General features: G+C 41.6%; 1 protein-coding gene across 1 annotated transcript in view; it reads left to right on the forward strand.

Moving 5' to 3' along the window:
- Positions 1-11,261, forward strand: part of LOC102020048 (IQ domain-containing protein F5-like) — a gene marked incomplete at its 3' end in the record, with an annotated part of 29,850 nt that overhangs the window by 3,707 nt on the left and 14,882 nt on the right. Inside the window, 3 exon segments of the mRNA XM_013507566.1 lie at positions 172-235; positions 7,731-7,766; positions 10,864-10,935. Of these exon segments, the coding sequence (XP_013363020.1) occupies positions 182-235; positions 7,731-7,766; positions 10,864-10,935 (162 nt within the window).

The raw sequence follows: 11,261 nt of genomic DNA on the forward strand, positions 1-11,261 counted from the left end.
TTCCTACCATTTTGTCTGTAATATGCTAAGTCTCCCCTATTATTATGTTATCCTTCTTTTATTCTTTAAAATAAAAAAAAAAAGAAAAGCCAATTGATTAATTTAAATCCTGCTCAGGTCTGCTTCACAGTGGTCTCCAGCAATTCCTTCTTTTTGTTTTTGTAATTGCAGCAATTGAAACATGGCTAGTATTCTTGTACTTTTCTGCTGCTGTTTGCTCAAAGGCCAAGTTAAGGTGAGACCTGTATTAAAATTAACTTCTTGTTATCTATCAAGGTCAGCTAAATCTCAGGATTTACCTTGGAAGCATGTGCAGTGCCTCTCAGTTCCTTTGTGAGTGTCAGCCCTCTGGATGAGTCACAGCCATTGCTTGACCAAGTTGCTTTCTCTAAAAGCTTGGGATAATTTTCTCTCCTGGTGACTCTCCTGAGGCACACCACACACTGTAGAATTGCTTTCCTCTGTGGTCCCATAGTCTCTTTGATCAGAATATCAGGGACTCAGCTGAATTATAGAATGGTGAAGCAAAGGTTCTCTCATGTCCTGGGTTCTCACTGACCTCAGAGGGCTAGGGCCAAAGTATTGGCTATCCACTTATCCCATCTTTCTTTCTAACTTTTGGTCTCCAAATCTCAGTTTTTGAACATCCAGAAGAGAAGGTTAATGACATTATATTGTAGTGGGGAGCACCTTGAAATATAAAGTACAGCCAGAGAATTGTTATTTTTACCAACCAAGGATGTTCTAGTAGTTGAATCCCTATAGAATGTTAACAGACAACAGTTACATAGCTTTACAAAGAAAATTTGAAATCAAAGGCATACATAGTAGTGTAGCATAACAGGCATGATGACACTTCTGAAATACATTTAAATCTCCATCTTGGAGTACAGTAACCTTTTGAGTCAATTATCTCTACCTAATAGATAAGAAGCTTTTACCTAACTTGCTGTCCTTTACTAGGATGTCATTGAAGAAGTTTGTACCATTGTCTGGGCTGTTCAATATCTAGGCATCTCTAAAGGGAGAGTCACATATATAGCATACATATCACATAGGTTTTTGCTAAAAATTACCATTTGACTGATGACATTATGTTGGCTTGACATGAACCTCTTATTACAAATATCTGGGGCACAAGAGAAAGGCAGATGTCTATCAGTGTAACAATCCCAGTTTTACATTTTAGAGTACCGTACATTTCAAAGGCATGAATACATTTAATACATCATGAGATTGGCAATAACAAATGGTCAATATTTTGTTTCTCAATTTAGTTTTGTACCAAGAACATCTTTTAATCAGAAAACCTTATCTTGGTTTTTGAAAACTTAACCTTTTGAAGATGACCAATATAAATATATCATAATATATTTTGAACAATTATTTATTGGGGTGTCTCCCTTAAGGCTGTGGAAATTATTGGGGCTTCCCATTAATCAGCAAGGACTGGAAGAATGCTTCCAGGCAGCTGCTTCCTTAGTCATCAGTTGGAGTCCTGTCCAACAGTTTCTCCTCACCCTATGGGATTTTTGTGTAATTATTGTAATAAATTTTTATAGCCCATGAAAATGCAATCTCAGTATTAACTTTGAACAATGAAGGACCCCCCCCAAGTCTTAATACATAAACAACAATACCTATAACTTTTATAAAACCAATTTTGATGTCATTTTGACCAGCTGATAACCTTAGAGGTAGCATACCCTCAATTTTAGATTACATTTATCTATAAAACAAATTATAGACAAATGTTTCAAAAAAAGGAAGAAAAATTGAGCTCAAACACAACAGCTGTTAACAGATTGGACAGAGAGACAAACACAGACACACACAAAAGACAATTTGTTTATAAAATTAGAGTGCACTCAAATATATTTTGCCAAGTTAAATTATAGTTATGGGGTTAATAATATCCCTTAGTATTGCAGGCTGATCGGGTCTGCAATCTCCTGAATGAGTGTATGGCAAAAGCTAAATAAAAAGAGACAAACGGAATGATTTCAGGCCTCCAGGAGAATCAAAGCCCTCTCTCAGAATTCAAGATTCTCTCGAGGGCTAAGACCAAAATCTCCTCTTGGTGGCCCATGTTTATATAGTTATCAAAAGAAGGGAGGGGAGTACTCAGGAAGGGTGGAGCCACTCAAGGACTTGTCTAAGTAAGGTATTAAGTTAATGCACTCAAGAATGAGATGCCTGAGGCTATAGTCTTTATCTGGTTGAGAGCTGACCCAGGTGTCCTTGGTTGTGATCTTGTCTTATCCTTTGAGGCTTTCTGGCTTCATCCACCACTACAGGTTCTAGTAGGGATTTGTGACTCACAGAGGTTCACTTAGTATGAGGCCACCATTTCCAGATAAGGAGCCTAGGCCTGGGACAGATTCACAAGTGAACATGAAAAGCCAATTGATTAAGTCCTGCTCAGGTCTGGTTAGTAGTGGTCTCCCTCAATAGTAATCATTTTTTAAGTTTGTAATTATAAAAAGACTCATCAGAATTTTTTATATGTCAATTAGTAGAGATCTCATATAAGAATTTGAAAAAAATGAAAGCCTTTTACCTGATTTAGGGCCAGTAGTGTCTGGTTCATGATAAATCTGAGGTGGAGAGTCTACCCAAGTAATGGTGGATTAGGAGCATAAATCCAATAATCTGCTCTGAAAACAGGTGTTATACATAGGATATTGTCAGTGGAGCCATTAAGGTAATCAAAGGATTTTCAGGTGTTGGTGGTAGATTGCCTATCTGATTGGCAAATCCCTGGGAGCAAGCCTCATGGGACAGGCTCATCCTCTGGAGGACTTGGATCAGTGGAGCCATCACAAGGAACTGTCTCCATGGTCAGTCACATTTCTTGCCAAGATGATACATTCCTGGATGGCAGCCACCTTGTGGACCTGTTAGGACAGAAGCATAACCTCTTCCCATGTTATTAGCTGAACTGCTCCTTCCCATTTACCTGTGCCAATGTCCTTCCAAAGCCCTCGAGCCCTAGGGGGGAATCATCATAGGATGTTGACAATGAAGTTCGGCCGGGGTCAATTTCTTGTCTGCAGCTGGATTTAGAAAGTTTAGAGTAAAAATGGCTAAATCTAACTGTGCTTGTGGGGATGTCTGTATTCCTTCTTTTTTGTTTTTGTAATTGAGTTTTAAGAGATAGGTGTGCTCTTTCTACAATCACTTGTCCTTGAGGGTTGTAAGGGATTCCTGTGATGTGTTTAATGTGCCATAGTTGAAAAAGGACTGTAATGGTTTACTCATATATGAAGGCCCATTGTCAGTCTTTATGCTGCGTGGAACACCCATAGAAGCAAATGTTGACAAGCAATGTTGTTCAACATGGCCAATTTTTTCTCCTGTGTGGCAAGTTTCATAAATTAAATGAGAGAGTACATATCAACAGATACAAGAATATATTGTAGTTTGCCAAAAGAGGAAAGGTGTGTAATATCCATCTGCCAAATCTCATTACATTTTAAACCTGTGGGGTTTCTGCTGTCCTGTGGCACAGGCCCAGGAACCTTTTGACAAGTAGGGCAGGACTTAACAATTTGTCTTGCTTGAGACCTGGATAATTGAAATTCTTTGGTTAACTATTTTGACAGTGATATGAATGAGACTGACTAGCTGCATCAAATGGAGTAGTAAAAGCAATTAATGAATCAGCCTGCTGATTCCCAGGTTAAAAATTCAGGTAAATTAGAATAAGACCATATGTTACCATAATAAATGGCTGCTGTTTGATTATAAATTGCTTTTTGTAGCCTGAGAAATAAATTAAATAAAGGCAGAGCTAAAGTCAACCATAGGGTGGCATTCTCAAGTCTCTGAGTAAGGGAGACTGCCTGGGCTGAGTCACTAATTATGTTAATAGGTTTAGAATTAAACTGTTGCATGACAAACAAGATAGCAGTAATTTCAGACCTTTGTGCAGAGTGCTAGCATCTCTATTACCTGTTGATAATCCTTACTTCAGATGGCAGAGTTGCCCTTTGATGAATGACCAGTAAAATAGATTACTGTATCACAAATTGGTTCAAATTTAGTAATTTTTGGAATAATACATGAACACTTGATAAAAGATTGAAAGATAGGATCACTGGGAAAATGATTATCAATTTGTCCTATAAAATCCACAAATGCTGCTTGCCAATATAGAGCTTGTCTAACTCTCTGTAAGGCCTGCAGTACAAAGAGCGGGCACAAAGTTGGACAATTTTGAATTCCTTGAGGTAATGTGGCCCATTGATATCACTACATTGTCTCTTTAAAGTTTAAACTAAGTACAGAAAAGGAAAAATATGGCCTACCTGTGGGAAAAAGAGGGATATTTAAAAAGCAGTCTTTTAAGTCTATTATGATGAGGGGCCACTCTCTGGGAACTGCAGCTGGGTTTGGCAGTCCTGCCTGCAGTGCCCCCATAGGAAGTAAGCAAGCATTTACAGCTCTTAAATCTTGCAATAACCTCCATTTGCCTGATCCCTTTGGAATAACAAGGACAGGAGTATTCCAAGGACTAACTGATTTTCTAAATGTCCTAGTTGGAATTGTTCTTCAAGTAATTTGTGTAGCTGGATGAGTTTCTCCCTACTAAAAGGCCACTGATCTACCCAAGCAGGCTCCTCCGTTTTCCATTGCAAAGGCAGAGCTGTTTTGGAGGGAGAAGCATCCGTGGCCCTCGTTAAGGAAAAAAATCTGTTGACATCGGATACCACGCCTGTCATTCTTGGTTGTAACACTTACAGGCTCTTTGATTCCCTGTAAGTTCTTTCCTAACCCCCTGTCCTTCTGATACCTCATGATAATCATCATTCGACTAATTTCAGGATTTGAATCTACTTGTTTAATTTCAGAATCAGAATTTGTTTACAGTTATAATCAGAATCATTAGTCAATACTAATTTCCACTTTTGTAACAAATCTCTTCCCCACAAACTGACTGGAATAGGTGCCACATATGATGAAAAGAAGCCCTTTTGCTTGTCTGGCCCCTCATACGGCAGGGGTGAGGTGCTCTGTAGTACCTGCTGAGGTGACCCCAGTCCTACTAAAGAGGTAGGGCCCTTTGCGTTGGCCACGTGGTGGGCCATTGTTCTAAAGCAAATACAGACACATCTGCGCCAGTGTCTATTAGGCCTTCAAAGCATTTTCCATTGATCTTTATAAAACACACTGGCCTGTTTTTAGTCATTTCCTGTGTAAAATAAATTTCTCTTTTTGTAGTCTTGCTCTGAGGGTCTCGTTCCCTCATGAACTGTCTATATTTAACAAAGGAAGGTTTATCTATAGGTAACAAAATCAGTTGTGCCCCATTTTCTGCCGGTTCAAACACCCAGGGATCCGTAGCACATGCAAAACTTGTATTTCATGTCGACAATCACCAGCAATCAAACTAGGCACAATAGTTATTCCTTTTAAATTAGATCAGCCTTTCCCAGTACAAGACCAACTGTTGCCTCAGGTGGTGGATCCCAAACTCCTGTGGCAAATAGGCTAGGTTTGTCACCCCCTGATAGGAGTGACTCTGCTAGCTGCAGGAAGATCTAATCCTATACTTTGTGTTGTTGCCCTGGTGAGGGAATTTATATCCCTCTGGGGAGCCACCTTTGAGGATGTTGTAGAATCTGCTGTGTTTTTGCACTGGATAAAGCTGACCGATGTTCTGACTCACAAGTTCTATTTCTTCTATTGTTTGGCTGGCCTGAGGGAAGGCCCTTATCTCCTTTTATTGGCAAGGGTGTACCATCCTTATGGATTTCAGAATGACAGTGTCTGGCCCAACGTCTCCCTTTTTGGCATCTCGGACAGAGTCCGGGCGTGGGACCCAAACCCTCCACGCCAGAGGCATTGTTGCCTAGACCTGTTGCAGTCACAGTGACTGTCCCATTAGCTCCAGCAAGAACTCTACAATTTTTTCTAATATGTTCCATTTTTCCACAGTTAAAACATTTTAGATTACCCCCTCCTGTATTCTTAAAACCAGCCATAACCTGAGCCCTCATGGTTGCCTTATTATTGACAACACTTAGTTTGAGATTTTTTAGCATCTGGATTTCAAAAGGCAAATAAAAAACAATCTCCTCATTATGACCATTTTGCTGAGTTCCAACTGGGAAGCAAGCAGGGGTGCCAATGATTTCTCCTTTTGCAACTGCTTATTCCTTTAAAATCTGTAAGTTTCTAGATAAAGCCTGCTCTCTCTGCTCTTTTGAAAGGCTCCTGCTCCGGCCTAAGCTTCTCGACTGGGTGCTCTTTTGTTTCCTCTGCATCTGAGTCAGAGGCTACTGACTCTAAGGTCTGCAACAGACTTCAAACTGAACAAACTAGGTTCCAAGCTGAGAATGTCTCGGGGAAATGATCTTTCCCATACTGTGTGCCTTTCTAAGATTTTTTTCCAACTCTTTACCAGTCATCAATATCGACAGTTCCTGTCCAAGGAAACCATGAATTATATTTGATTACCTCTTGTAACATTTCTATTAGGTCTTTTTTTGGCACACAAGGCCCTGAGCATTTAAGCAAACCTTGGAGCCGCTTTATGTATCTTTGTTCTTCGGTTGAACATTTTTGGCCCATTTTACTCCTGGATAAAAGCAGCTTTTTCACAGTGGGAAGACTCACCCCTATTCCTTGAGGAAGGCTTCTCTTTCCTCCATTCTCCAGGCGTGCCCGGTGAAGTTTTCATCCTGTGAAGGCCTTCACCATCTCCCACACTTTTCTACTCTAGGTAGACTTACTCAATCAGGCTAAAAAATTTTTCAGTCCAAGAACTATATGTCTCTGCCCAGGCACCACTTATGGGGTTATTAATATCCCTGAGCTATTGCGGGCTGATTGGGTCTGCAATCTCCCGAATGAGTGTAAGGCAAAGGCTAAATAAAAAGAGGAAAATGAAATGATTTTAGGGCTCCAGGAGGATCAAAGCCCTCTCACATATTTCAAGATTCTCTCAGGGGTAAGACCATGACCTTCTCTGGGTCACCCATATTTATTTGGTTATCAGAAGAGAGGGGAGTACTCAAGAAGGGCAGAATCACTCCAGGACTTGTCAAAGTAAGGTATTAATTGAATCCATTCAAGAATGAGATGCTTGAGGATATAGTCTTTATTTAATGAGATCTGATCCAGGTGTCCTTGGCTGTGATCTTGTCTTGTCCTTTGAGGCTCTCCGGCTTAATCTACAACTACAGGTTCTAGTAGAGATTAGTGACTCACAGAGGTTCACTTACTATGAGTCCACCATTTCCAGACAAGGAGCCCAGACCTTGGACAGATTCACAAGTGAACATGAAAAGCCAATTGATCAACTTAAGTCCTGCTCAGGTCTGCTCCATAGTGGTCTTCATCAGAATTCCATTCTCCCTCAGGGACCACCTTTGTGATTAAGCCTGGCTCTAACTTCCAGCACTCTGTGACATACAGTTAAGGAGCACTGGCACCCTTGCCTTGTTTCCAGTTCCATGTAAAATCATTTAGTGCTTCACTACTATGGGTAATGTTAGCTGCAGTAGTTTTTGTGGCTGCTCTATTTCCACTTGGGAAAGTTCCCCCCTAAGCCATTTTTTGAGCATTTTTTTTGTCAGACTCACTCCCCTGGGATTGGAGAGATGTACCAGCAATGGAAAGTTCCAGAGGGCTCTGTGGGACATGGGCAGAGTGAGGAGCAGGGCTTTGGAATCTTTGGACAGTGGCTGATCCTCATCCATTCTCCCACTACATTCTGATTGCAGAAGACTAACCAAGATGAAGAAGCAAAGGCAAAAAAGGTATGTAGGTGTGAGAACATGGGACTATTAACCCCTGACCTCAGGGTCCCTAGAAGTTAAGGAACCACCTCTGATCCTACTGAGTTGCTCTCCCCAAAGTGCCCTCCTCATCCACACATGGAAGTGGAAAGGTAATTAAGGGTTAGCCTGAGTCTGCAGGGGAATGGAGTGACTAGAGGTAGGCACAGATGTCAGTGGAAGCAAAGAGAGGCTGGACCCATGAGGCCTGTGGAACCATGTGAGACCTCAGCGTGCTAGGCTGGTTCAAGCGTGAGGTGCAAGCGCAGATGCAGAGGCTCCTCTTTGTGGGGATCCTGTGGCTTTTCACACACACAGTGGGTCTTTTCCACCAGAAAGTGTTTCTCCCAGTTCCATGAACCTGTGAGCCCACAAAGCAAGGGCTTCCCCACTTCATGAGTGAGCACAATGCAGCTCAGACAGTGAGCACAAGTGCCTGGAGACAGTGGGAGGACAAAAGCATAGGAAAACTCTACCCAGTGCTCCTGCACCCTCCAAGGCACTGGGAAAGTATGAACTGTAGACATCTGCCTGTGTCTGATGGTGACAGACACACTGGGGGTCCTTTTTGTTACCTGGTTTGATGATTCTTGAAACACTACGCTGGAGTAAAGGATCAGAGACGCCCTTTTCCATTTTCACTCATCAGCACCAGCTTCTCCAGGGTGCTGACCCTGTGTAGGACACGCACTGTGTCTTCTACCTTGCATGGCACGCTGGTGCATTTGGACCATTGGCTGGACAGTACTTCCAAACACTGGTCTTCCACCTCTAATGACCTTGAATTCCATTCTCCTTCAGTCACCATCCTTGCACTCACACCTCACAGCACTGCTTCCTGAGTATCTCGGGGAAAAAACGTGTTAAAGACATCTGCCAGCCACGTTCTACCTGTGGCCTGCCTTTTTCCTCCTTGTCTCTTTTAAAGTTATAATGAAAACTTTCAAAACAAGACTTTTGTCATACACATATTTATTAACTATATTATATATTTTCATGTAGCCTAAGACAAATTTCTTTTCACTTAAAAAAACAGAGGGTAAACAACTGGCCAGCCACAGATTGGACACAGTTGGATCCATCACAGACCAGTTCTCTTGTAAAACAATAAAATCAATTTTAGAAATATATAAAAAAACACAGAATATTAGACTTATTTTTAATCACAAGACTGAACCGTCATAGTGCTACTATTTTGATTTACTATAAAAGTACCATAGGCTTGTTCTCAGTCACTGTGCTGTGGAGCTCAAGAAGCCATCACCAGGATACCGCAAAGAGAACCCACATACCCAAAACAAACAGCAAAGCAAAACAAATGCTCTAGCCAAAACACCAGAAACGATGCGGACTGTTGAGATAAAACATTCACAAAATAACTGCTATACTCTACCTAAACACTACAGAAAAATCTGTGGCCCCATCCTGACCCATGCCAGCCACAGCAGAGTGGGAGTGTGGTCGTGCACCCTTCCCACATGGCAGTGTGATCCCACACTCCTCTGCCGGGATGGTTTCAAAGAAGATTCCATAGACAGCTGCGGGTGGAAAGCTGACAGTGTGGGAGAATTGACTTGTTTACTGGACTGAGTCTTGTAACTTATGAGCATGACTCCTATGTCCCTTTACTCACGTATCTCTGATTTTTATCAGTGTTTTGTAATATCTACCATACAAATCCTATACATGCTTTGTTAGATTTACAATTTCGTATTCTACACTACAGTTATTGTAAGTGGAATTTATTTTTCCATTGGAGATTATGAGTTCATTGTTAGTAGGTAGAAATGTAATACTCTTGTTTGCATCCTGCAACCTTGATGAACAACTCATTAGTTCTAGGAGGGATTTTTGTCCTCAGACAATCATACTGTCTGCAAAGACAGTTTTCTTTCTAACCCTGTGATCAGTGTGCCCTTTATTTCCTTTACTCACCTTATTGCCCTGGCTCTAACTTCCAGCACTCTGTGACATAGGGTTAAGGAGCACTGACACCCTTGCCTTGTTTCCAGTTTCATGAAAACCATTCAGTGCTTCACTACTAGGTGTAATGCTAGTGGTAGGAGTTTTTGTAGATACCCTTTCTCTACTTGAGAAAGTTCCCCTCTACCTTATTGTTTCTGAACGTTGTTTTTCTTTTTATCATGAAGGAGTGAGCTCTATCAAATACTTTTTCCACATTAATTCAGATGGGTGTATTATTTTTCTGCTTCAGCCTGGAAACATGGACAATTACATCAACTGATTTTCAAAGAGTGAACTAGGTGGGACCCAGCTAGACCATGATGTGTGGTTCTTCCTGCATACACCTGAATCATTTTACTGATATTTAATGAAAGACTAATATTAAGGATTTTACATTTTTCGTGATTGATGATGTTGGGCATGTTTTCCTGTGTTTCTGGGCCATTCTGAAATCACCCATTAAGTCTTTTGTCATAAGCTCTTTCTCATCATTATTTGGTTCCACTGCATGATTGAGCTGAACCCAGGTATTGAATTCTCTATTGATGCATATTTAAATTTTCTTAATATATGTTATTTCCCCTGACAGGAACAACTGACTTTATTGCCTTTACGCCAGTGAATCTTTCGGGTGTTGCCGCTGCAACCACATATTGAGCACATCTGCGGCAAAGGAGAAACACTTTGCCCAACAAATGTCCTACTGTTGGGATCCATCATGCTAGGCGCCAGCATAGCAGGTGCTTAGGACACCATTGCTCTCTCCCCTCCTCCACTCTGCCTGCCAGCTGTAGTTGGAGGATTACAGACCTGAGCATGATACAACCATTTAGACCCTTACCAATGGCAATTTAGAGCACAGGCCTGTGGGGATTTGAGGATCAGTCTGCAGTGAAGACGGGAGGAATCTGAATGTCCATCCCTCACAGGCACTTAGGGTTAAGTATTTAATATTAAGTTCCCTAGAATTGCAGGCAGAGGAAGTGGCTTTTCACAGTTAGTCAGAGCATTGGGCCTATGTCTCAGGGTGCTAGGTGAGCAAAGAATTAAACACTGGTCCTGAGATGCACCGAGACCAGCCTATATAACCCTCCTCCATTAACTCTGATTTCAGACTGCTGTCAAATTTACAGAAAGCACAATCAAAACTGATGAGAAAACACCGAAACGGAGAGCAACAAAAAAGGTAAGTCCCCAAAGCGTCAACCCGAGCCCAAAGTAGGAGGTGCAGGTTTCCAAGGTTAGAGGTGACCCATGACCTGCCATATCGCTGAACCTTGTCACCAGACTCATGGCAGTCTTCTCTGTGGTCCAGTTTTGAATATCCATGGGATATATTGTCCAAAACAAGGCGCACTTATGAGAAATTGTGTTGCTATTAACTAGTATTCAGAATGGGCACCGGACATCAAAATTGTCCCAGCCAACCAGGAGAAGTGGGTGTCGAGTCAAGGAAGAGAGGGCAGGGAGCAAAGGATGCCACTTCCCTGAGGGAGGAGGGTCTGAAGGGCA

This window comes from Chinchilla lanigera, unplaced genomic scaffold, assembly GCF_000276665.1.
Source record: "Chinchilla lanigera isolate Chin_1 unplaced genomic scaffold, ChiLan1.0 scaffold00131, whole genome shotgun sequence".
NCBI classification, from domain to species: Eukaryota; Metazoa; Chordata; class Mammalia; order Rodentia; family Chinchillidae; genus Chinchilla; species Chinchilla lanigera.